Source organism: Delphinapterus leucas, chromosome 2, assembly GCF_059928025.1.
Source record: "Delphinapterus leucas isolate spDelLeu-1000000601 "Yukka" chromosome 2, BTC_Dleu_Yukka2, whole genome shotgun sequence".
NCBI lineage: Eukaryota > Metazoa > Chordata > Mammalia > Artiodactyla > Monodontidae > Delphinapterus > Delphinapterus leucas.
In genome coordinates this window covers 180,589,698-180,614,115 of record NC_143130.1, presented here as the reverse complement: position 1 = coordinate 180,614,115, position 24,418 = coordinate 180,589,698, and the positions used below count along the sequence as shown (strand labels likewise).

The following is a 24,418-nucleotide window of genomic DNA, read 5'->3' as shown; positions in this document are numbered from 1 at the left end:
GCGCCCCGAGCGGCGGAGGCGGATGTGGGCGGGCGGCCGGGCGGGGCGGGCGCGGGGCGGGGAGAGGGCGGGCCGGCGGGACCGAGCGCGGCGGGCGGGCGGCCGGCCCAGCGCAGCAGCGCAGCCAGCGCAGCCCGGAGGAGCCAGCCGGCGGCCGCGCACGAGCTCCGGGTCCGGCGGCGCGCGAGGCCCGCCCGAGCAGCGCCCGCCGCGGCCTCCAGCCCGGCCCCGGCCGGCCGGCCCGCGGGGATGCGGAGCGGCGGGCGCCGGAGGCCGCGGCCCGGCTAGGCCCGCGCTCGCGCCGGACGCGGCGCCCGGTGAGTCCCCGCCCGCCCGCCGCCCGCCGCCGGGGCCCGGATTTCCTCCCTGCGGCCCGGCCGCTTTGTTCGCGGCCGCCGGGGCCGGGGCCGGGGCCAGGGCCGCGCGCGGCTGGAATGGAGGAGCGGGAGCAGGAAGTGGCCGAGCGCGGCCTGGGCGGGGAGGGCGCGGGCCGCGCCGGCGCTGGGGGTGCGTGCCTCCGGCCCCGGCCTCCCGCATGACCTTGGGGAAGCGGCTCCGCCGGGCGAGGCCCGGGCCGGAGCGGAGGGGTGCGGCCGCGCGCGGGGGGCCGGGGCACCGTTGCGGCCGGGGGCTGCCCGGGCGCCCGGCCAGGGGGGCCCCGGCGCACAGTAGGTGCTCAGGGGGCCGAGGAAAAGGCTCGCCCCGGCCCTTATTGAAGTTTGTGGGTGGGCCCTTGGAAGGGACCTCATTTTCCCATAGACAAAAAGTTGTCCATGGTGGCTGGGTGCCCAGGCCCTCCCACAAAGGACTGCAGCCCTCCTGGGCCCTGAGACTTGTTCCTGAGCTGGGTGGGTTCTGGGGGTGCTGCCCACCCAACCCGGAGGCCCGGGGCTGCTGATGAACTTGGTGGGTGGGATTGGTTCCCGAGTATTGTCGCGGTGGACAGAGTTGGGGCCCTGGGCCTGTGCTCTGTGGCCAGAGGGCCCCCGACGTTCACTCCTGGCCCCCTTCCACCTTGCTCAGGCCACCCCTAGCTGCTGTGAGCTCTGGTCCAGGTGAAGGGTGGGGTACACTTGTGGGGCTTGGTTCCCTGCTCCCCAGCTGAGCATCCAGTTCATAAACCAGTGTTTTGGACGCAGGGGGAGGGGGCCCTTCAGAGCACAAATTATTATTATTTTTTTAAGGTTGTGACTTAAGTAATAATAGCAGTAATTCACCTTTGTGGTGAAGTCGCTCACAGGACAGAAGCGGCAGGAAGCAGAGGTCCCATCCGTGCCGCCCACCCTGTGCCCAGAGGCAGCCCAGGCCTTGGCTCGGTGTGTGTGTTTCTGTGCACATGCACACCACTCTGTGTATGTGCAGATATATTTTTACACACGGGGCCGTCGGCAGCTGTCTGACTCTGTCAGCACCAGGCCCTGCTCAGGCCCCAGTGGGGGTAGGGGCACATCCAGAGGTCTTTGAGTCCAGCCCTCTGCCTCCAGGCCACGCCTACTCAAGTGTCACCAGAGCCCCCTGTGCCTGCCAGTTGGGGCTCAGAGCCCTGTCCTTGGTGGTACCTCTTCCAGTCTTACTTGCCATCCCTGCCTGTGGGCTTGCTGAGTGTGTTGGGCAAGGAGCGTCTTCCCTGTCCCAGACACAAGGCAGTGAGTGGCTCTTCCTGTCCTTCCAAATTTAGCCCAAGACAGTCAGTGCAAAGCGGCCTTCTCTTGGTGCTTAGCCCATGCCTCAGGAGGCCAGTAAGGTGGGCTGCGGGAGAGTGTCTAGGTGGCTGTAGGAAGACCCATGTTGGAGGTACTCAGGGTCTCTGCCCGGCCTGGGTGTCCCCGAGAGGAGTCTTTCCTGGCCTGCCCTCATGAGTGCCCAACTGGAAGGGTAGCAGAGGACTGCTCATGGGGAGAGTGCTCTGTCCCAGGATGCTCGGAACCGGTGATGTGAGAATGGGGTTTTGAGGGATGCCTAGGAGTTCATCCAGCAGGGGAGCATTGGGGAGGGCCATAAAGGATCAATGGCCAAAGTGTCTGCTCAAGAGAAGGCTGCTGGTGGGCCTCCAAAGGGCGGGTGCCAGTGCCTCTGAGTTTGCACAGTCCTCCCCATTTGTTGCCTCCTGGAAGCTGTAATTACGGGTCTGTAACCACCCTGGACTGGGTACTCCTTACAGACGGGACTCGTCGGAACCCCTCTTTGTCCCCAGTGCCCAGCGCTGAGCCTGGCAAAACCAGAGATGCCCAGCACATATTGGCCGAATGAATGAACCAGATTCAGACCGGCGGAGGCACTGTGGTTTAGGAGGGGTTCGGCGTTTCTGTGGGATGGGGGTGTGTAGGGGGTTTTCATGTCACCCTGGAGGGCTCCGAGCTCTCATTTGTACCAATTACCTGCACTCCTGCCCCTGCCTTCTTGAGACGTCACGTTTGAATTTCTCTCCTTTCCCAGTCTGGGGCAGGGAAGAGGAGCTCTGGACTCTGCCTGGGAACCCCAGCCTCTGGGCAGGAACACCATGGACAGGGAGAACTGGGCACCCTCACCAGGAGATTGGGGAGGCTGAGTGGTGTGGGCTGAAGCAGTCAGAGGGGCTGCCTGGAAGAGGTGGCCTCCGCTGGGCCGGCAGGTTAGGGAGGCTGGGATATACCAGGAGGGCCTTTTGGGGACAGGAGTGATTTGTACAAAGGTCAGGGGAGGTGGGAATGGGTCGGTAAGGGGGGCAGTGAGCTCTGAGGGCTTGGGGTTCCAGGAGGGATGGTGGCAGGGACTTGAAGCCCAGGGGGAGGGGAGGCCTGGGCCCAGGGAGCAGTGTGAGTGACTTTGTATCAGGTGCCGTGGCGGGAAGGCAGAGCGGGGGCCAGCAGGGGCTCTGGATGCTAAGAGGGCACAGGTCGTGTGGGAAGGCACACCCGGGCTGAGTCCCCAGGCGCTACGGGCCTCCTGGGCTCACCTCGAGATCCGAGGAGTGTCCCCAAGCCCAACACAGCCTCACACTTCCCTCTGCTTCTTCCAGAGGCTGTTGACAGCCCGCTGGGTTCTGGGAGGACCCTGCTAGAGGCGTGTGAGCGAGGTCTGGGCCACGCAGGCCTGCAGGAGCCCCGGCACCATGAACGACGTGGCCATCGTGAAGGAGGGCTGGCTGCACAAACGAGGTCAGTGCCCGCGGGGCCGGCCGGGGGTGAGGGTCCCAAGTGGGCCTGTGGCTCCTCAGTGGCTGGGGGCGGCCTGGGCCGTGGCTGCCGGGCGAGCGAGGCCTCCCTGGGCTCCTGGACCCTCCTGGACCGGCCCGGGTGCGCTTTGGGGCCCAGTGTCCCCACGGCCTGGAGGGCATGGCCTCGTGGGACCTCCCGGGCGGGGACGTGTGCCCTGGGCCGGCGTGCAGCCCATGAGTGGCTGCCTGGCTGGGGCCGTGGGCAGGAAGAGCCACCCGCTTTCCTGGAAGGCAGCGAGGACGCTGGGGCCGGTCCAAGGCCTGGCGCATTAGTGGCCCGGGGCGCTGCCCGAGGGCTCCTGAGGGCAGGGCAGGGCTGCTTGGCCTGGCTGTAGGCGGGAGGGGGCTCCGTGCCACCCAGTGGCCCAGCTCGGGGCGGGTTTATGCTGGAGCTGCTGAGCCAGCTGGCCTGGAGCCCCCTCAGCCTCCCCTGTGCTCACTCATATGGCCCTGTGCCCAGGGAGGGGCTCAGTGAGGAGGTGCTGGGACGGGAGCTTGGGCCTGGGCCCCTCACCTTCCAGCCCTGCCTGCCCCACGGCCCTCTGTTGCTTAGCGGCCGGTGGTTGGGGGCTGGACAGGCCTCCTGTCCAGGTGCCTGGGTAAGTCACTCCCTCCTGCTCCAGGGCGGGGATTGGCCAGTCACCACCTGCTCCCCCAACTTGCTCTTCCTCCAGACCTGTTCCCTCCCAAAGCTCTGGCGATCCCATGCTAGCTAGCCACTAGCCACGCCACTCTTCATGCACACCCTCTGGTGAGGGTGTCCCCATCCCCACCTCGGGATCCCACGGGCTGTTGGGAGGGGGAACCTCAGACATAGGTGGAGCACACAGGGAGGCACGGCAAAAGTGGGTGTCACAAGACTGGGTTTTGTGGGATGCATAGGAGCCTCCCAGCAGAGCAGGCTGGGAAGCTGCAGGAGCTGCGGTGGGCAGCACAGGAGTGATGGAGCTGAGACCTCAAGGGGCTGCAGAGGGCACGAAGCAGGGGATCAAGGATGTGGCCTGCTGTGTGTTTTTAGAGCTCACTTAGGCGGCTGCAGGGAGGACAGTGCACTGGGCCTCAAGACGGAGGTGAGGTGGCCACAGGGGCCTGTGGTCCGTGGCGAGCCCCTCCAAGGTTTCCTGCATCCAGCGGCCTTCTGGATCCCCTCCCCCAATGTTTACCCCTTCCTGACCCCCAGGAGTACCACTTCTTGTGCCTGGAGCCTCCCACCCCCGCTCCCCATCAGGTCCTACTCTGTCTGCCTCACCTCAGCCCTCTTTGGTGGCAAGGATGCCCTCTCTGACCCTGGTCCCCGTCCTCCCCTCTGTGCCTGGTGGCAGCACAAGAGCAGACGGGGACCGGTACCCCTTAATCCTTGGCAACTGTTTGTTAACTGACTGTTCGATTAAGGACTGACCTAGGAGATGCCTAGGCCTCAGGGCTGCCAGAGCTCCTGTCCCAGTTACTGGGGCATCCACTGGCCAGCCAGGCTCGGGTGGGAGTGCCCCTCTCACGCTGGGTGAAGTTTAGAGTGCCGCCCTGGGTGTGTGCGCTGGGGGCTCGGGGTGTCGGGCCCAGCGGGGCATCCAGGGAGCTGGGCTTTGACCTGACTCGGCTGCCCCATCCCTGTGTCCTTCTCCAAGGGCAAGTCTGTTGACTCCGTGGGCCTTGGTTTCCCTACGGGTACAGTGGGTGTGGTGGTGGGCAAGGGCCTGGTGGGGTCAGCCCTGGGGCAGAGTGCAGCCAGACTTGGGCCGGGACAGAGGGTCCTACGCGCCCACGTGCCTCCACTCTTCTTTCTCCAGCCCACGTGCCAGCCCAGGCGGTGTGTGGGGCGGCGATGTGGCCCTGGCCCTCTTGTAGCCCGGGAGGGGCTGTGCCGTGTCCCACCTCCACTGCCTGCCCTCCGCTCCCCGTTCCCAGTGACCCCGTGGGAACCTCTGTGTGTTGCAGGCTCATCCCACTGCCCCCACTGCTGTCTTGTTCTCTCTGTCCTCTTGTCCGTCTCTCAGTCCGTCTTTTACGAATCTGTGCTTTCCCACAAACGGCTCTTCCTGTGTGCTGGACTTTGGGGTGACTGGGTGAAAGGAACAGGGGTCATGTGGCCGAGGGGTGGGAAATGGGTGGGCTTGGGTTAGATGTTGGGGGATCGAGGAGGACCCCGATTTGGGGCTGGAGGTACGCAGCGGTGCCATTTCCTGAGACTGGGGTGGGGGGGCTTGCGTACCCTTCCTGGGTGTGGATAGCGTCCTGGCCTTGGTCATGGGCGGGCGGACGTGCAGGCCGAACCCTGCGTCACGGGCAGGAGGGTGGACGGTTTGAAGATGCTTCTGTGTGCGTGCTCCGCTCCCAGAACCCTCCCTCACCTCAGTGTCACGCCCACCCCCTGGCCCTGACCCCCGCCTCTCAGGACTGGCTGGAAGAGGGAGCTAGGCCTCCTGTGGGGTGGCTCTGGGTAGAGCTGGGGGGTCCCTGGGCTGGGAGCGGGCGGAGGGCTCCTGCAGCAGTGGTGTGAGGTGCCACCGCCGCCCTGCCCCCTTCCCCCACCGGGGGTCCGATCCCCAGGGGGGTTTGGGGAGCTCCGGCTGTCCTCCAGCTCCTCGCAGACCCCTGAGGCCCCCCACGCTGTTGCTTATTGTTACGTAGGTTGGGGGCTGTTGTGGGATGAGGGCCTGCATTGCCCACCGTGCCGTGTCTGCCCTGCGTCCGGCCCAGGGCCTGCACGTGAGGGGCGAAGGAACCTTCGGGGCTGAGTGGGTGTTGAGAGTTGACCCAACAACCCGTTGGCCAGGGTCAGGGCGGGACAGACCCCCGGCCCCCAGCTCCTTCTCCCGCCCCTCAGGGACGTGGGCTCCCTCCCTCCCATCTCTGGGGAGGGCCCGGGGCTGCGGCCCTGGTGTCCTGATGCGTGTACTCTGGGCCAGAGCCGCCTAGGGGCAGAGGAGAGCCCGGGCTGGCGGCTGACGCCGCAGCTCGAGTCCCAGCGCGGTGCTGCCCTGCGGCACCCAGCAGGCCCTCTGGGCCTCGGTGTCCCCGGCTGTCCCCAGGAGAGAGGGGTCCAGCTGCCCAAGGCTCAGAAGGTGGTGAGGAGGGCTGAGCCAGGTGGGGCCGCAGGGACTGTGTGCAGATGTCCTGCGAGACGGGTGGACAGCCCGAGCTATGGGTGGGTGTCCCCAGAGGTGGGCAGCCTTCCTGATAAAGTGGGACGTTCTGAGTGAGTGACAGGCAGGCATCCTGAGCGATGGGCAGACCCCCCAAGCTGTGGGTGGACAGCCCGAGTGGTGGGCAGCTGCCGTTCAGCTCCAGCCGCTGGTGCCGGGGGCCGGTGGGCTTGGTGTGGCTCAGAAAGTCGCCTTTCCAAAGGTTTGGTCTATTATGTGCACTCTCCTGATATCTGAAGGTTGACAGTTTAAAGACCTTGTCCTCCTTCAGGATGCAGGTCTGGCTGGACTTGGCCTGCAGCCCCCAGTTTTGTCTTTAGGCTCTGTGCGGTGCGCGAGGCCATGGGCCTGAGTCCGTGCAGCTGCTTTGGGACGTGTCCCCAGGGCCCCGTCGTCCCTGCCCACTTGCCCTGGTGCCCGCCAGGCTGTGCACCACCTCGGCTGCAGCCCAGCCCCACGCAGAGCTGCTCCAGCAGAGCCCCACCCGCGGGTCCCACCCTTGGAGCCCGTGGAGGGCGCAGGGTCTGTGGGCGTCCTAGTTGTCTCCAACCCATGGATGCGCCAGCTGGGCCACATGGGCCGGGAGAAGGGAGGACGGCAGCGAGATGCTGTCCACGGGGTGAAGGAAGGGGCTGAGGGTCTGGGTGGGGGTGGGGCACCGGCCTCGGGGACCCCTGGGCTCACGTGGGCCAGCTGCTGGCCTGGCCAGGAGGGTCCATTAGGGCAGCCACCACGCCGCAGCCCGGCAGGTGGGGGCTGAGGGGCGGGGTGCAGGAGAGCTGGCCTGTGGGCACGGGGTCCCCCGTCCAGGACCCTCCCTGGACGTGAGCCCAAGTGAGGTGTGCCCGGTGCGTGCACACGTGGGAGGCTAGCGTCTGTGCGTCAGCTTAACTCCCCCCACCGCAGGAGCGGCAGGCCTGGTGGCGCCATGTGTTCACGGGGCTCGGTGGGGCTGGTCCCTGGCACGTCTCAGGCCTGGCTGTGGCCCACCCCCCCCACACGCAGCCCATTTCTGGCCCAGACCCTTCCCCCATTCCAGGCCCTTGCCATCCCGCTGTGCCGGTCCCAGGCGTCCTGGTGGGGAGCGGGCTTCTGGACTGTGGTGGCTCCTCCCCCCTCCCCTCCCTCGGTCCTGGCCAGGTCCTGCTTCTGGCTGCGGCCCTGGGCTTTACCTGCCCCCCAGGTGGTTCTAAGCTGGGGAGCTGGTGGTCCCACCTGCTGACACAGACTCCCACCCATCCCCAGTCCTGGGCTTCCCATGGGGCGGGGCCATGGGGGTGCAGCCCGGCTCCCCTCCAGAGGGGGCGACGGCTCTGCTGAGCGGACAGCAGGGGCCTGTTGAACCCACTTCTGAGCACACCTGCCTGGGGGCCCGTCGTTGTGAATCATCTGTGTGCACGGCCCCGCGCCACTCTGCCTGGGCGAGGGGCTCACGGGACCGGACCGTCAGGGGAGGCAGGCTGCTCCCTTCGCCCCGTGCCCCAGGCTGGAGGTTGGGGCTGTCCTGGGCCCTCCTCCCCCTGCACCTCAGCGTCCCTGGCTCAGGCGAGGGATGCCCAGATCCCCTCCAGGTCTCGCTGCAGCGGCCGTGGCTTTGGTCCAGGGGGTCCCCTTGGTCCACTGAGGCAGGTGCGTGCAGGCGGCCGGCCCAAGGGTGGGAGCAGGTGCGGGGGCCTCTGCCTGGGAGGGGGGCCCGTTCCTGGAGGGGTGCCCCTGAGCCCGCGGGCGGTGGCACGAGGCTGAGGCCGAGGCCTGCCGGCCTGTGTGGGACCAAGTTTCCTGTTTTGTGAGCCGGTTGAGTTTTCCCTTCAAAACAAACAACGAAAGAGGAAGCTCGGGCGTCCTTGCGCTGGGGGATGAGGGGTCACCGCTGCCCCGGGCCTGAGGGGCCCTGAGCGGGCCGTGCTCCTGTCCGCTTCCTGGCCCTGTGGTGGCGAGGAGGGGGCCTCTACCGGCCGCGCAGCCGCCCCAGGGAGCTGAGTGTGCGCCCTGTACGTGGAGGGGAGGGGGGCCTGGGCCGGGTCGCGTCAGGCCAGTTCCTAGAAGTGCCGTGGGAGGGTGGGGGCGGGGGCGCTGGCGCGGCTGGCATCCCCTCTGCCCGGGCGTACCCGGCCAGGCTCGCTGCCAGCGCCCTCCCCTCGGGCCCTCCCGTAACTGGAGCCGGCGGCCGCCTGCCGCCTCTGCACCCCGTAGCGGTGGGTGCCCCGGGCCCCCGCCCACTCACCCCCACGGGTAGGCCCCCAGCCCGGCCCGGACCTGGCCCCCAGCAGCTTGGCAGAGGGCCGCGCGCTCACCCGGCCACGCCCACCCGGCCACGCCCCTGCTGCCTTTCTTCCTGCGTCACGCGGGGCTCCGTAACCGTCCGAAATAACGCTCGTGTTTCAGGAATGTTGGCATTGATGGGGGGATGTCTGGTGCCTCTTCTGCCACCCCTGGGGGCCTTGGGGTGCGGTCCCCTGGGCACTTGGTTTGGGCGCACAGGTCCCAGAGCAGGCCCAGGACCACAGACCCCCGGCCCCCAGCCTCCTCCCGGCTGGTTCCGCCGGCCCAGAGGCCTCAGCCGGTTGTTCCTGGCAGGGGTGGGGGCCCCATGCTGGCGCTCCACCCCGGGCTGGGGGGGCGGGGTACGCTGTGAGCTGGAGTTCGGGGGCTGTGATGAGCTCGATCGGGGCTGGGGCCAGGGTGGGTGTGGCCGGGAGCATGAGGTGACAGGGCTGGCAGCTGGGAGGATGCAGCCTGCCACCATGTCACCGTGTCCCCACCACGTCCCTAGCCAGGTCTTGCTGTCCTCACGGCTGTCGCACCACAACGTGGCTCCCAGTTAGGGAATAAGTAAATAAGAGCTGGGCGGCTGGGAGGTGGAAGGCCCTTTCTCTGGAGGGTCCCCCCGACCTGTCCCTCATTCCCTTGCCCCCACCCCTGTGTAGGTGGTGCTTTTTCCTGGGGGAGGTGGGGTTGGTGCTTGGAGCCCCTCGTCCCCCGGGGAGGGCCCTGGCTCACGGAGGCTGGGGGTCACTTAGACGCCAGGGTCTTGCTCTGCCTCTTCTGAGGGTCTGCAGGGAGGGGGGTCTGGGCAGGGCTGGTGCCCACGGGGCTCTCCTTTCCTGCAGCTGTGTCTGCAGGGAGGGGTCTGCTGCCACCCCACCTGCTCTCCCGGGAGCCCGTGCTGCCCGTCTGTTCACTCTCGCCGCCCCCCCCTCCTCCTTGCCTCTGCCTTGCCCGGGGAGCCCCGACACCTCCCTTGGTTTCATTGGGTTTATCCTGGGCTCTCAGCACAGGAGTGAGAGGCGTGTCCCTAGGGAAACATTCTGGAAACCTAAAACTTAAGTGCCGTGTGGCTTTGGGCAGACGCTGCCTGAGGGCCTGGGCCAGGACTGGTGGTGGCCAGAGTCCCCTCTGCCAGGGCCTGTGACCCAAGGGGCCAGCAGATGGGGGGAAGCTGGTGGACTGACAGGCCTGGGGGCTGCCTGCCCTGCCTCCCAGGCCCACCCGGCCTGGAAAGTGTAGGCCCCAGATGCCCCTGCAGGCAGAGGTATGGCTGTGGCTGCCCTGAACCCTGGACCCAGCCCAGCTCTTTCCAAGCGGCCCCCCTGAACCCTGCAGCGGTGAGGCCAGGTGCACATCGGGGAGAGCGCGGGGGAGGTGGGTGGCGGGGTGGGCTGGGGTCAGGGGCGGCCCCTTTTTCTGGCCTGCGCAGCAGGTGATGCGTGGTGCCCAAGGGGGAGGGATTCCGAAGATGGCCAGGAGGGGGGACGTCCAGGCCCAAGTGATGTGCAGGCAGCTGCAGCGAGAGGGGCTGTCGGTCGTAGCTGGTGAGAGGCCTGAAAGCTGGCACCGTCCTGGGGCAGCAGGAAGGGGCAGGGAGACCCCAGAGCCGTCTGCTGCACCTTGACGGTGGGGGGCGGGGGCACAGTGCTGCTCCCTGACTGCGTCCCTCCCTCTCACCCCGCCTCCCCACGTTCCTCTTGAGTTTGTGTGCATTGGGCTGAGGCCTTGGGCCCCTGCCTGCTTGATAGCAGAACCAACGACCTGCGAAGAGTTCTCGGTTTGTGTCGAGGAGTGAGCCCCGCCTGGGCAGCCGGACCTGGGACTCTGGCCACCATCTGCCTCTCTGTGACCTTGAGAGCCCTCTCCCTTGGGCCTCGTTTTCCCCCGGGAGTGACTGGTCATAATGATCCCACCTTCTCGGCTTGCCAGGCAGCTTGGGGGCGGCCCAGCTGGGCTCGGGGGGCTGTGTTGGGGGAACCCTCGTCCTTCACCTGTCCCCCCGCTGCTGGGCCGGGAGTGGCCACCTCTCCTCTCCTTTTGTCCACACTGGCTGTTCGTGCCCCCGTGAGGACCCCAAGAGAGCTGCCCTAGGAAAGCGTCCCCACGAGCAAGGAGCAAGCGGCGTGGCTCACCCGCCAGACCTGGGCTCCACCTGAGTGGGGCGTGCCCCCTCCCTGGCACCGGTTCTCGGGCTTTTGCTGACTGTCCGTGGTCTGGTGTCCTGCCGGTGGGACAGGGACACAGGGACGTGGGGACACGAGATGAGCCAGGCCCGCGCCCGCCCCACGTCGCTCGCAGCGCCGGAGGGGGTGATGGCGTGAGGCAGCTGTCCATGAGCGATGGATGTGGCAATGGCGGGGGACCGCGTGGTGGCCGCCGTCAGCTGGCACCTGCTCCCCCGGCCTGCTGGGGCTCGCTTCGCTGTGGAGAAACAGCTCAGCGCCGCCTGGCTCCCTGCCAGCCGCCGCCTGCCGCTGCTGCGGCAAAGCGTTTATCCAGCAGTTTCCCCGGGAGCTGGGGACTCAGACTGTCCATGGAGCTCAGGGTGTGGCAGCCAGCGGCCTGCGCTTGGGGGCTTGGAGGGGCTGAGGTGCCAGGCAGGGGAGGACTCGCGGGTGGCAGGCCTGGGATGCGGGGAGCCTGTGCGCTGCGCCCCTGGGGCCCCCAGGGGCTCGGGTCCTGGCCTCCGCGTCTCCTGCCGGGGGTGCCCTGACCCACAGCGCGGCCTGGGACCCGGGCTGGGAGGTGTAGAGGCACAGGCTGTCAGCCGGCACCCTTCCTGTCCCTGATCCTGGCTGTGTGGCCCCGTCAGGGTGATTTGGGCTGTGGGAGACAAGTGATGCTGGCGAGGAGTCCCTCTTCCTTGAGGGTCCTGCAGCCCCTTCCTGGGGATGAGCTGGGATGGTGGAAGGGCCCTCCCGGTGGACGACACACGGGGATGCTGAGGGGGCCGGGGCTGGGGGCTGGGAGTCCCGGGGGGCAGGAGGAGGAGGGAAGCCCTGCCCTGGGCACCCCCCAGCACCCACCCCACCCAGGGCAGTTGCCTCCTTATCTGGAGCCTGGGAGGCAGGTGCGCAGGCCTGGGCATTCGGGGTTCAGGGGGCGTGGGTCCCTTTTCTGGTGGCCGGGTGGGGCGCCAGTGTCTGGGAGGGGTGGGTGTGGTGCCGTAGGGCCCCTCCCTGGCCCCGGCCCAGGGCTGGGCTTCTGAAAGAGCCCCCCACCTCGGGGGGGGGGCTGAGGATGGACCCTCCAGGTGGGGGTGGGCACCAGACCATGCGTGCCTCCAAGTGCCCACCCCCAGCTCCGGTCTCCTGACCGGGGTGCTGTCCTGCCCTGCGCGGAGGGGAGCTGGGCCAGCTGTGACGTGGGGCTCCAGGGCACCGGTCTGAAGCGTTCGCTCAGGTGGGATGGGGTGGGTGGGAGTCCTGGGCTGGACTTGGGCGGGAGTGGCAGGGACGAGGGGACCCGACCTGGGCCCAGGTCCAGGCCAGTCCCTGCTGACCCCTGGTGTGGCCGCTGCTGGGAGGCCACCCGGTGGTGGGCGGTCATCTGGCCCCAGAGACCAGGGGACCCCCCCCCCCCCCCCCCAGTTTACGGCGTGGCATCTGAAGAGCAGACTTGGGCCTTCTCGCCTGTTCCCAGCATGGGCCGTTTGTGTCTGTGCTGCCTCATCCCCCTCGCTGGCCCACAGGTGTTACAGCCGAGAGGACAGAGCACAGCCGTGGCCAGGCACAGGGTGGCCACCTCCTCCCCTCGCCCCTCCTGTGTACCCCCCGTCCCTGGGCCGGCCGCCCACCGGCGTCCTGTCCGCACTGAACTCGTTCAGATGCAGGCCACGGCCCAGGTTGCGGCTGGCGGTCACTTGGGGGCCTGGCTGGATGTCTGCAGGCGGGAGTGCCCCAGAGGCTGAAGAAAGGGGTCTGTGGGTATCAGCGCCGTGGCCCTGGCCGCCCCGGCCTCCCCCGCCCGTTCCCCCCACCCCCCCGCCCCCGCAGCGGTCCTGGCTTCTCCTCCGGGGGTCTGGATGCCGGCTGCTGAGGGCCAGGGCCCGAGTGAGGCTGCCTCCCCGCCTGTCGCTTCCACCCGTGTGTTGCCTGGCTCCCGTCGCCTGGCCCCCCTTCAGTGCCCTGGGTGGGCTTGTGGGGTGAAAGCTGGAGGGCGGGTGCAGGGTCACGTGGCTGGGGGCGGGTCCCCCTCCCAGGGCCTCAGCCACAGTGGGGTCCGAGGCCCAGGCTGGGGCGTGCGGGTCCTGCCGAGCGCGGACGCCTCTGTGGGCACACACGTGCCGACTGCCCGCATGGGGTGCGGCGCTGGGGGGCCGCCGTGCTGGGCACGGTGGGGGCCGCCAGCAGTTGGTGATCGAGATGGATTCTCGGGGCTGCACGGATGAGGCACTCCGGGGAGCGGCAGCTGGCGGGATGGGAGGCACTCCATCAGGGGCCGACAGCTCCAGACTGGAGCGCAGGCGGGTGGGAGCGAGCAGCGGGCGCCCGGGATGGAGCGGGGTGGGCCGCCTTCAGCCCCCGGAACCAGCTCTGCTCCACCCTGCACCGGGCGGGGGAGGCTGGCTGGGACCAGTGGCCAGGGGGCGGTCCCCGGGCCCGGGACGGGAGGCAGCATTCAAGGGTGGCCTCACCACCTTCCCAGCCCACGTCCCCAGGAGTCTGGCGGGCTCAGACCTGGGTGGAGACCCCGCTAAATGCTGTCGGGGTGAGGGCAGGTTACCGGCCGACGCCCGGGTCCTCCCTGGCCCAGTGGTGTCTGGCCCGGTGGGGACCCCTGCCTGGGCTCCCTGGGGAAGGAAGGGCGTGGCTGGAGGCCCCGACTGCCCAGCATCCCCCAGAGGCCCTGGGTGGTGCAGGGTGGGAGCTGGGCGGTGAGGCGGGGGGAGGGGCCTTTGCTCGCCTTCCAGGTGGCTGCGTGCGGGGCTCAGCTCGTAGGGAAAGTCCGGCCCCCTCCCCTCCTGCTGCCCGGCGGCCCTCTGCTGAAGCGGGCGCCTAATTAGTAAGCTCTTCGGTGGTGTTCAAAGTCCTGGCTCGGCAAAATGTAAATGAAGCGTTTTTTCTGGGTGTCAGTATGAAAAATGGCACCGCTGGCACGTCGCAGAGGACATCTGCTCTGATTCCTGAGTGCGAGCGCCTGTTCATGGCTGATGCTAGAGCTTCAGGGAGAACTTCCCTGGGCACCTGGGTGACCCGTGGGTGGGATGCGGGGGGCCCAGGACGGCAGGTCCCAGCCCGAGGACCACACAGCCGCCTTCTGGGTCTGGCTTCACAACAGCGCTCAGGGCCCCTGGACAGCAAGTGTTGTCACACGAGCAGAGAGGGCTCTGTCCCGAGTGCCCATCCTGGGGACGTGCTGCAGGTGGGCTCGTGTCTGCCAGGCAAGCCCCCGTGAGTCGCACTCTGAGTGTGATGCTGGCCCCCTCACTGCTGGATGCTAGCTAGGCTCCGTCCTCTTGGCAGGGGCCAGCTGCGGTGGGCAGCCCAGTCGCCACGGTCGTCACAGTAGCTGCCGTGTCCACCACCTGGCAGCACCCAGGGTGGGCGGGGAGGCCTCTTGGCCCTGAAGCCCCTGGCGGGTGGCTGTAGCTGGTCCCCACGCTCTGGTTGGAGACCCGCTGGTTTGGCACCACCTCCTCCAGGAAGGCCCTCTGGATCGGGCCGGCCTCCTGTCAGTTGTACCGCTTCCCCCAGGTCCAGGTTCAGGGTTGGCACTTCATCAGAGGTGGCGCTTTCATACAGTGAAACCTGTCTGCCCCCCCACCCTCTGCCTGCCCCAGGGGAATCGGGGTCAGTGCCCGGAGTTGGGGCATCCTGGGCGCATCTGTCCCGGCACAACCAGCTGTGACTTACCCCGGGGCGCGGGCTGTGTAGGGGGACGGGAGCGTGGTCCGGCGGCTGCAGCCCCTCAGTGCCTGCCCGCCCGCCTGTCCTCAGGTGAGTACATCAAAACCTGGCGGCCCCGGTACTTCCTCTTGAAGAACGACGGCACCTTCATCGGCTACAAGGAGCGGCCGCAGGACGTGGAGCAGCGCGAGTCGCCCCTGAACAACTTCTCCGTGGCGCGTAAGTGTGCCGGCGGCTGCCCTGGGTCGGGATGAGGGCTCCGGGCTGGTGGGCGGGGCAGAGAGAGCCCTCTGGGCCCAGCGGCCCCACGTGGGGTCCCCCCGGCCGCGGTGTCTGGGGCCAGCAGCCCTCCGGGGACCAGGCTGGGCCTGCGGCCCTGTGTCACCTCAGGGACCACTTAGTGGTCGGCTCCGGCTTCCAGGGATCTCCGAGCCGAGCCCGACGTTGTTCCGGGTGGGCTTCTGGAGGCCGGAGGGCCTGGCCTGGGGCAGCCGGCCGACCTGGGCCCCTCCTCCAGTGGGGGCCAGACGAGCCCACCAGGGCCCTTTTTCCCCAAAGCCCCCGGCAGAGGCAGGAAGAGAGTGTGGGGGTGGGGGGCAGCCAGCTTCCCGGGGCCTCCGTCGCCCCAGCACGAGTGCCCACCACAGGTTTTCAGAGACCCCAGTCCACCGTGGCAGTGCGTTTGTTCCCACCCTCAGCTGGGGTGCCAGGTGGGTGGGTGCAGCACTGCTGGCCTGGGGCGTCTCAGGACGCTGAACAAACTTGCACGTTTTCTAAACCAAGTGCTGCTGTGGCCTCGTTACGTACCTGCAGGGGGACGGCAGGTGTGACCCTACCCATGGTGGGGGGCACCCAGGCATGGGGATGGGTGGGTGGGTGGGATGCTGGGCCGGGCGGGCCTTCCGGCCTGGCCCCTGTTCCCGGCGCTCTGCCCGGGCTGGCCCGGGACACGGGCCTGATGGGTGAGTCAGTGATGGGCTTGTCGACCAGCACACCCCGGGGTCCACCTGGGCTGCTGTCTGGGGTGCAGAGCACAGTCCTGGCTCCACCCCAGGCTCCTTCATTCAACCCCCACCCTCCGGCTGGCTCTGCCCTCCCTGCCACGTGCCTGGGAGCTCGGGGTCCTCTGGCTGCACACACACCCCCTGCCGCCAGACTGCAGGTTCTGGTCCAGGGTCTCAGGAGGGGGCGTTACAGGTGGCCCATCCTCGGCTGACGGGGAAGGATTCCCAGCCTCCACGCCTGCACATATTCTGAGATGGGGGCCGTCCTGCCCACCCCCCAGTGTGCCTGGCCCCGTGCTGCAGGGCTTCTAGTGGGAGGAGCAGAGGCCCTGCGCCACAAGGGAGGCTCCCTTGGGGGTGCTTTAGCAGGGCCTGGTTCCTGTGAGCCCTGAACCCCCTCCCAGGCTCCTCAAGTCTCAGCAAAGCAGCAGGTAGAACGGGGGCCTGGGGGTGAGGGGAGGCCAAGGAGGCAGACCCCCGTCCCCGCAGCCCTCACTGCAGTGTGTCTGGCTCCCCGCAGGGCCTCCTGGGTCAGCCTGGGGGCTTCCGGGCTTGGGAAGGATCCTCGGCCAGGGGGATGCTGCCTTGCTGGGGGGCTGAGGCCCCTCGGGAGTGTTCCCCAGGCTGAATGCAGGGGAGCACGGGGGTGGGGGGGCTCTCAGGAGGCGCATGGGAGGTGGGCACCGCCCAGAGGGGCTTCCTGAGCAGTGGGTGGGACTGGGGCCCTGACCCGGGCATTAGGCCAGCAGGGGCTTCAGGCGCAGGAGCAGAGGCGTGCGGGAGGGGGGAGCGGCTGTGCGGGGCCCTCTGTACCAGGGGCTCTTCCTTGGGGATGGGTTCCAGGATGGAGAGATGAGAAGTCAGGCCCTGGGTGGGTGTCAGGCGCCTGAGCCCTGGGGGCTCCTGGTGGTCTCCGATGGGCTGAGCGAGTGGGAGGGGGCATGTGGGGACCCAGAAGGCTGGCCGCACAGGTTTTCCTCTCTCCCCTGCCCCGTGTAGACACAGGCCGCCCTCCGCATAAGGCCGGGCCCCCAGCCCCCTCCTGGCCCCGCGGCCTGGCAGACCATTCCTCGCTCCCTTGCACTCGGCTGAGCCCGGCCGGGGCCCCTCGCGGTTGCCAGGGCCTAGACGCTGGAATGTCGGAGACCCCTGCGCTGGCCCCGCGGCCCCCTCCTGCCTCATACAGGCTGGGCTGGAATCCAGCCCCTCTCCGGGCCTGGGGCACCTCCACGGTTCCTCGGCTGCAGGTGTGCGTGTTCCAGGTGTGCATGTGCCTGTTTTCACTCCCGTGTGCACCTGGGGGCGTGGGCAGCAGTGTGGGGAGGGTGCAGCCCAAGTGGCCTCGGGGGTGGACAGGCAGCTTCTCCGGAGGGTGAGTCACCATCCCCCTCCGTTCTGGGACTGGCCCTGCGCCGAGAGGGGGCAGGCAGAGCGCTGGTCATCGTGAGGCTGGGAAAGCGGTGGGATGGTTCTGCTCGGGGAGGGCGAGCTGCCCTCCCAAACCCCTCACCCTCCGGCTGGTTGCAGGCCGTGTCCTGGCTGGCAGGGGGCTTGGAGACCTAAGGAAGGACCACGGAGGGCTGACGGGCCCCCAGACACCCCCGAGGGGCGCCGCTGAGCTCTCTGAGCAGGGTCCCGGCCCCCTTTTACGGGCGGGAGGCCGAGGCTTGGGGAGCGCCGGGCTGTGGCGGGTGGGCCGGGGCCCAGTGCAGACAGGTGCCCGCCTGCCCCCAGAGTGCCAGCTGATGAAGACGGAGCGGCCGCGGCCCAACACCTTTATCATCCGCTGCCTGCAGTGGACCACGGTCATCGAGCGCACGTTCCACGTGGAGACCCCGGAGGAGCGGTGCGCGCCGGGGACGGGCCCGGCGCCCAAGCCCAGGGGCCTGGGGGGGCCGGCCTGGGCGGGGCTGGGGCCTCAGCCGACTGCCTCCCTGCAGGGAGGAGTGGACAACCGCCATCCAGACGGTGGCCGACGGGCTCAAGAGGCAGGAGGACGAGATGATGGACTTCCGGTCGGGCTCGCCTGGCGAGAACTCGGGGGCCGAGGAGATGGAGGTGGCGCTGGCCAAGCCCAAGCACCGCGTGGTGAGGCCCGGCCCTGCCCTTGGGGCCCTGCAGTCGCGGGGGGCCCTGCCCCGCCCAGCTCCTCGCACGGGAGTGAGGGAGGGACGCCAGGTTCGGGAAGGCCCGGGTGCCGTTGCTCCCACCGTCCCCCCGAACCCCAGGGCTCCAAGTCGGAGCGCACAGCCCCGTGGTCTCCCACGAGCCCTGGACCCCTCGGGCCCCACCTGTGCTCGGCCCCGAGGCTGGCCGCGGTGGCCCCGGCCTCTGGCACCCCTCACCACTGTTGGGCCTCCAGCAGTCACCATGCTGCCCCCTGACCCTGGTGCCTGCCCGCTACCCGCAGACCATGAATGAGTTTGAGTACCTGAAGCTGCTGGGCAAAGGCACCTTCGGGAAGGTGATCCTGGTGAAGGAGAAGGCCACGGGCCGCTACTATGCCATGAAGATCCTGAAGAAGGAGGTCATTGTGGCCAAGGTAGGGGCTGGGGCCGGGGCCGGGGCCGGGCCAGGCGGGGCGGGCGGCTCAGTGGGCCCTGTTTTCCAGGACGAGGTGGCCCACACGCTCACGGAGAACCGCGTCCTCCAGAACTCCCGGCACCCTTTCCTGACGGTGAGTCCCCTCTGGACCCCGGGGGACGGCTCGGGCACCAGGTGCTGGGGTCGCGCGGTCACTCGCACCAACCCCTCCTCCCCTGTGAATCTGGTGGGCTCAGGGCCCCGTGGACAGCGGGCGGGCCTCCAGGAGGGGCGGGCGGAGGTGCGTGGTGTGGGGTCGCTGGTGCACAGAGAGGGCAGGAGGCCTGGCCTGCCCTCTGGCCCGCTGAGACCCTGGGGGGCCATGCTCCCCATGCCCACCCTTCTGCACGGTCTTGCACTGCTTCCCCTTTGAGGCTCACTCCGGGAGGTCCCTGTCCCGGGGGAACCTGGGCCAGGAGGGGTGTATGGAAAACCCCTGGCCTTCTGGAGCAACAGGGAAGTGCCCGGAATTAGGCTGCCAGGCCCAGCCAGCTCCGCCCCCAGAAGGTCAGCAGTCAGGCGGACGGGGCTCAGGACTCAGGCCTTGGGCGACCCGGCGCCGGCCTCCGAGGTCTTGTGCCCGGGACCACCGTGGGCCTGTCCCCTCCGCTCAACACAGGTGTCCTCGCTCCAGGGGACGGTCTGATCCGAAGCAGGGGCAGAGCAGTGGTCAGACTTGCAGCGATGTTTTTCCTGAGACGTTTTCTTATGAGAGACATGACTTCAAGAGCAGACATCGTGTTTGCTCGTCCAGACGTTCCTCGTTCCCATGGCTTTGCCTCATCTGCTCCATTTTGCCCTTTTTTCCTCTGTCTGGCTGGAGGATTGTGAGGAAAAGGCCAGGCTCTGTCGTGCCCTCCGCCCTCCAGTGGGTCCCTGTACGGGACACTAACGTCGCGTTCCGCACATTCCCTGGTCGGTGCGGCCGGCCTGGCCGTGCGGGAGCCCAGAGCCGGGGAGGATCTCCCGTCCGTGTTTCTGTGAGCAAGCGGTCATCAGCGGGCCTTTCTTTTAAAGCGAGGCCGCCTGTGGTTTGGGGTGTGAGGGCAGCAGGGCCGGCCCTAAAGGGGCGCCGCCTCTCGGTCCCTGGACCTGCAGCCACTCGTCCTCAGGCGCGGCCGGTGGGGCAGCAGGGTACCCCCCGCCCTGAACAGGGCGAAGCTCCCGCCCAGCTTGAGGGCCAGGTTCCAGCTCTGCTTCCCTCACAGGCCCTGAAGTACTCCTTCCAGACCCACGACCGCCTGTGCTTCGTCATGGAGTACGCCAACGGAGGCGAGGTAGGGCCCGGGTCCCGGGGCGGCCCTTTCTGAGCCTCGGGTGTCTGGGTGGCTGCCCTCCCCGCTCCCCGCCTGGTTAGGGTCTCCGCCCCGTGACCCTGGCCCAGGTCGCCGGTCCCGCTCAGGCTCCCCGTCCCGCAGCTCTTCTTCCACCTGTCCCGGGAGCGGGTGTTCCCCGAGGACCGGGCCCGGTTCTACGGCGCCGAGATCGTGTCTGCCCTGGACTACCTGCACTCAGAGAAGAACGTGGTGTACCGGGACCTCAAGGTGGGCGGGGCCGGGGAATGGGGGCGGGGTGTGGAGGCGGCGTGGAGGCGGGCTGACCCGGAGGCCGCCTCCTGCAGCTGGAGAACCTCATGCTGGACAAGGACGGGCACATCAAGATCACGGACTTCGGGCTGTGCAAGGAGGGCATCAAGGATGGCGCCACCATGAAGACCTTCTGCGGGACGCCTGAGTACCTGGCCCCCGAGGTGCGCGTCTGCCGTGCCCCGAGTCCCCCCTCCCCCCTCCCGACCCCCGAGTCCCCGTGTCTCAGGTGCCCTCTGAGCCCGTGCCCTGCAACCCCAGGTGCTGGAGGACAACGACTACGGCCGGGCGGTGGACTGGTGGGGGCTGGGCGTGGTCATGTACGAGATGATGTGCGGCCGCCTGCCCTTCTACAACCAGGACCACGAGAAGCTTTTCGAGCTCATCCTCATGGAGGAGATCCGCTTCCCACGCACGCTCAGCCCTGAGGCCAAGTCCCTGCTCTCAGGGCTGCTCAAGAAGGACCCCAAGCAGCGGTGAGCCCTGCCCTGGGCTGCCCCCCAGCCACCTGTCCCCCGAAACCCCCAGGGAACGACCGTGCTGGTGGCCGTGTGTGATGTCCTCGGCTTGGGCTGGCCCGGGCAGAGGGCCTGCTCACACCTGCTCAGGAAGAGCCGGCCCTGCCGGCAGCTCCTGCCCACCCAGCACCCTGCACCTGCTGCAGCTGCCCGGGCTGCTGCCTGGCGGCCGACCTCAGCCTGTGGGAGGAGGGGTCTGAACCTTGGGGCCCGGCAGGTGGCGACCCCGTCACCGCAGCCTCCGTCTCCCGCAGGCTCGGTGGGGGCTCCGAGGACGCCAAGGAGATCATGCAGCACCGCTTCTTCGCCAGCATCGTGTGGCAGGATGTGTATGAGAAGAAGGTGCGTGGGGCCTGTGTACACCCCTCCCCCCCCACGCCCGCTCACACCCACCTGCTCACACACATACCTGCTTACACACCCCACAAGCACACGTGAGGAGGCCTCCGAGGAGCGAGGCAGCTGCTTCCTGCACGTGTGCCTCTGCACTTTGCCCTCGGAGGGACCTGGGAGCCCCAGGCCCTGGCCCGTGCTGGTGGGGTGGCCAGCAGGCTTAGGACGGTTGCCCCTAGGCTTGCTGGGTGCCTGTCTCCAAGCATGCTTCCACCCCGTTTCCAGCCCACCCCTCCCCTGCAGGCCACACATGGCCGGCTGGGCCTTTGTCCCTGTGAGACAGGGCTCTCCACCCTGCTCTGCTCCAGCCAGGGTCCTGCCGCCTCCTGGGCCTCCCTCCAAGGGCTCTAGTCCCAGCCCTGACCCGAGAGACCCCCTGCTAGTTCCCAGGCAGCCCTGCACCCGGGCCCGGGGTCGGGGGAGTGGGGGTCCTTCCTCCCGCCAGCCTGTCCCTCTGCAGTTGCCCTTGCACCCTGCGCTGTGGTGAGTCCTCCCTGTGGCCTGACGCTGCCGGGCCACTCTGCCATCCAGGGACCGCGAGTGAGGCCGGTGGCCCCGCAGGTGGATCCCTGAAGGGCGAGGCCCCAGAGGGGACGTGGGCAGAGGAAGGCCCGGGCTCAGCCTTGGCTCCTGGGTGGGTCCTGAGTTAGGTCCAGGTCCAGGTCCAGGTGTGCCGGGCAGTACAGGGCGAGACCTGTAACGCAGCCCCCTTCCTGCAGCTCAGCCCACCCTTCAAGCCTCAGGTCACGTCCGAGACGGACACCAGGTATTTTGACGAAGAGTTCACAGCCCAGATTATCACCATCACGCCGCCCGACCGAGGTGAGGGGGCCTCCCTGCCGACGCCTTCCTCCTCTCCAGGCAACAGAACTCCGTGCTCAGCATTTTACTGGGAAGGCTCCCTCACGGGTGGCCGTCAGGGCGGGAGGGCCGCGGCCCCCGGCCCCGGGATCGTGGGATGGGGGCTCGCTGAGGCTGGACGCGGAGTCTGGGAGGCGAGCCCTGGGGCCGGCCTCACTTGCCCGGTGCCCGGAGCTGAACCGCCCCTCCCGCCCGCAGACGACAGCATGGAGGGCGTGGACAGCGAGCGGAGGCCTCACTTCCCCCAGTTCTCCTACTCGGCCAGCGGCACGGCCTGAGGGGCCAGCCGGCGTGCTTGGGACGCCACTGTGGGCAGCCACGTGCTCCGGACGAGGGCTTGGAAGACTCGGGAGGAAGCCTCGCACGGATGGATGATCTGTATTTAATGTTTCATATTTCCGGATGCGTTTGGGCGGAACCATTGCCGTCCTCCAACACGGATGGGAAGACGCCTCGTGCTGTGGGCAGGGCTGCCCGCCTTGGGGGCGGTGTCCTTTCGGCCAGCCAGGTCGGGAGGAAGACATCCTGCGGTTTTTCTTAATTTATTCATCCAGTTCTCCAGACGTGGCCGCGGCCTTTGGAACAATTAGATTCACGTAGGAAAACGTTGAGGACTTCTGCAGCCAAGTGCAGTCGGGCCTGGGTGGGCCCTGCCCGCGGCCCCTCCGTCCCTCTCGCCGGCTGTCCCTGGCTGCCCCTGCCTCGGCCCGGCCCGGGGTCCCCAGAAGCCACCTTGCCGTGGTGCGCTGGCCTGGCCCCCTCTCGCTCTGGGTGGGGCACGCAGCAGCCCCAGCACTGAGGCTGGAGGAGGGTGGCCCCTGCAATGGGGTTGGGCCGGGGTTCGCCGGCAAGATAGAAGAGCCAGGTGACATCTGTTGCCGAGTATTACGCTGTTCACGTGCATACTGGGGTTTCTAATCTCAGGAGAGGGCCCTCACTCCGCCCCCTTCCCCATTGGGACCGTCTCACCCGATGGCTTCCCCTGGTAGCACCTGTCCTTATAGAAGCTTCACTCTCCTGCTGTTGCCCTGGCCCCACCTGACACCCTTAGGAGGGGCCGTCGCTGCACCCCCCGTGTCTCCCGGCCGGATGCTGCGCTGCACCGTGGCGTTTTTTTATACTCAACTTTAGTATTTTTACTATTATGAGACTTTCCCTCCAAATTCTTCAATAAAAATTGCTTTTCAACTCTGTGGCTTGTTTTGCTGGGTGGCATGTGAAGGAGCATGTGGCCGGTCCGCTTGAGGGGAGCGCCCTGTCCTTCCTGCCCGGAGGCCCCAGGGATGACCTTTGAGGGACGACGTCCCCCCACCCCACTCCGGCGGGACTCACCGGAGCGGGGGATGCCCTGGCCGTCCCTGTCTCCACCTGGCTTCACCCCAGCCCCATGCCCCAAGGAAGCCACCCAGACTGCACAGCCGTCTGCCTACCAGCTCTGTCCATGCAATGCCGCAGACCCCGACCACCAGGAAGGACCAGCCACCCTGCAGGGCCCCGAGCTGGCCAAGGCCGAGACTCGGGTCACTGCCAGGCCCTAGGGCCCGAGGAGGACCGAGAGAGCGGCCTGCCGGCGGTCACACCGCAAGCCTGGGACAGCCGGGAGCGGGTCCGGGGCGCCCGAGCAGCCCAGCGGGACGTGCCGTGCGCGCCACCTGGTGGGTGCGGAGAGGAGCCGGCTGCCGGCGCTGGCCCGCGCGTCGGCCTCCAGGCGCCTGCCCAGAGAGGGGTGGGCGGAGCCTCAGCTCCTCCTCTCTCACGGGGACTCAACCCCGCAGGCGTGGCCGGGACGGGGCCGGACCTTTCACTGGGCCTGGCGCCTGGGCCCGGGGGAGGGGGCAGAGCAGCCTGCTTCTCCAGGCTCCGGGGCCCGTGACCCTGACAAGACATTCCTTGGGGCGGGGTGGCTGCCCCTTCTGCTGGAAGGGGCGCCTGCGCGGAGCATGAGGTGGGTGGGGTCAGTCAGGCCAGCGGGTGCCTCTCTGGGCGGTGCCTGATTGCTCAGTTTTGATAGGCTCTGAACTATTTCACTCCCACAGCTTTTTTTGGAAACCACAAACACACCAAATGTTACCTGCTAAATGATGCTTTGGATCCAGATTTCAGGTACGTAAAAACGTCCTTCAAATTGGAAGCCTGTGCACTGTGGGTAGGAATGTAAAATGGCTCAGCCTCTGGAAAACAGTATGGAAGTTCCTCAAAAAAATAAAAACAGAACTACCACGTGACCCAGCAATTCCACTCCTGGGTACACATATACCCCAAAGAGCTGAAGGCAGGGTCTTGAAGAGGTGTGTATTTTAACACATAAAAAAAGGAAAAAAAATGTATATTGTAGACACCAGAACCTACAGCAGTACCTTTCCATTATCCTCGAACTTCGAGCAAACGGTACCCCAAAGCGTCAGATGTGGTGTGGAAAACCGGGAGGTGCCTCTGAAGCTGGAGCTGGGGCATGTGGGGGGGTGGCGGCCAGCTGGCCAGGCGGAGGGGCACGAGCTGCGCTTTCTCGTGGGGCCTCCTTGGGTGATGATGGGGGGGATGGTTGGGGGATAACTGGGGGATGCGGGTGATGGCCTTAGGAACGTCCCTTGGCCTGGGACAGTCTTCAAGGTCATGGGCATGGACATGAGCACAAACTTACCCTGATGGTGTGTCCCATCCGGGTGGGTGGGGCCGAGAAGGAATGAGCCGAGGCCAGAGACCCCAGAGCCTCCCGGCCTTCGCGGAGGTGGGGCTGCGCAGGCGCCTCGGGGCGGAGTGGTAGGGGTGCAGGGAGACCGGCACTTCGGGGAGGAAACTCCTGGGCGCTATCCGGTCCCGGCCGCAGGGCCAGAGCAGAGCCAGAGGGGCCTGGTGAACAGCGGCCTGGGGCAGCGAGGACCAGCAGGGTGGAGGTCCCACGGCCTGGCCTGCACGGGGGCTGAACGCCCTCCCATGTCGCACCGAGCCCTTCCAAGCAGCAGGCCGGGCCTCCGGAGGGACAGCAAGACAGGAACAGAAGTGCCTTTAGCACCTGT

General features: G+C 67.8%; 1 protein-coding gene across 3 annotated transcripts; it reads left to right on the top strand.

Moving 5' to 3' along the window:
* The first annotated feature begins 103 nt into the window (after positions 1-103).
* Positions 104-22,594, top strand: AKT1 (AKT serine/threonine kinase 1). 3 transcript variants are annotated; one of them, XM_089908273.1, is made up of 14 exons: positions 104-317; positions 2,999-3,137; positions 14,547-14,675; positions 17,195-17,306; positions 17,401-17,548; positions 17,871-18,002; positions 18,072-18,137; positions 19,252-19,320; positions 19,462-19,587; positions 19,665-19,793; positions 19,990-20,105; positions 20,402-20,489; positions 21,260-21,362; positions 21,600-22,594. In XM_089908273.1, the coding sequence occupies exons 2-14, from the start codon at positions 3,092-3,094 to the stop codon at positions 21,677-21,679; spliced, it is 1,344 nt and encodes a 447-aa protein (XP_089764399.1). In that variant the 5' UTR covers positions 104-317; positions 2,999-3,091; the 3' UTR covers positions 21,680-22,594. The 3 variants fall into 3 exon arrangements, with proteins under 3 accessions (XP_089764399.1, XP_022431645.1, XP_022431646.1); XM_022575937.3 differs by having other exon boundaries at positions 109-317; positions 19,891-20,105; XM_022575938.3 differs by lacking the exons at positions 104-317; positions 2,999-3,137; positions 14,547-14,675 and adding an exon at positions 16,614-16,722 and having other exon boundaries at positions 19,891-20,105.
* Positions 22,595-24,418: the final 1,824 nt, after the last annotated feature.

Excerpts from the sequence above, each read along its gene's own strand:
- AKT1 (XM_022575937.3), top strand. The coding sequence starts at position 3,092 with ATGAACGACGTGGCCATCGTGAAGGAGGGCTGGCTGCACAAACGAG. Across the intron at positions 14,676-17,194 it reads GAACAACTTCTCCGTGGCGC|AGTGCCAGCTGATGAAGACG; the intron begins GTAAGTGTGCCG and ends GCCTGCCCCCAG. Across the intron at positions 17,307-17,400 it reads GTGGAGACCCCGGAGGAGCG|GGAGGAGTGGACAACCGCCA; the intron begins GTGCGCGCCGGG and ends GCCTCCCTGCAG.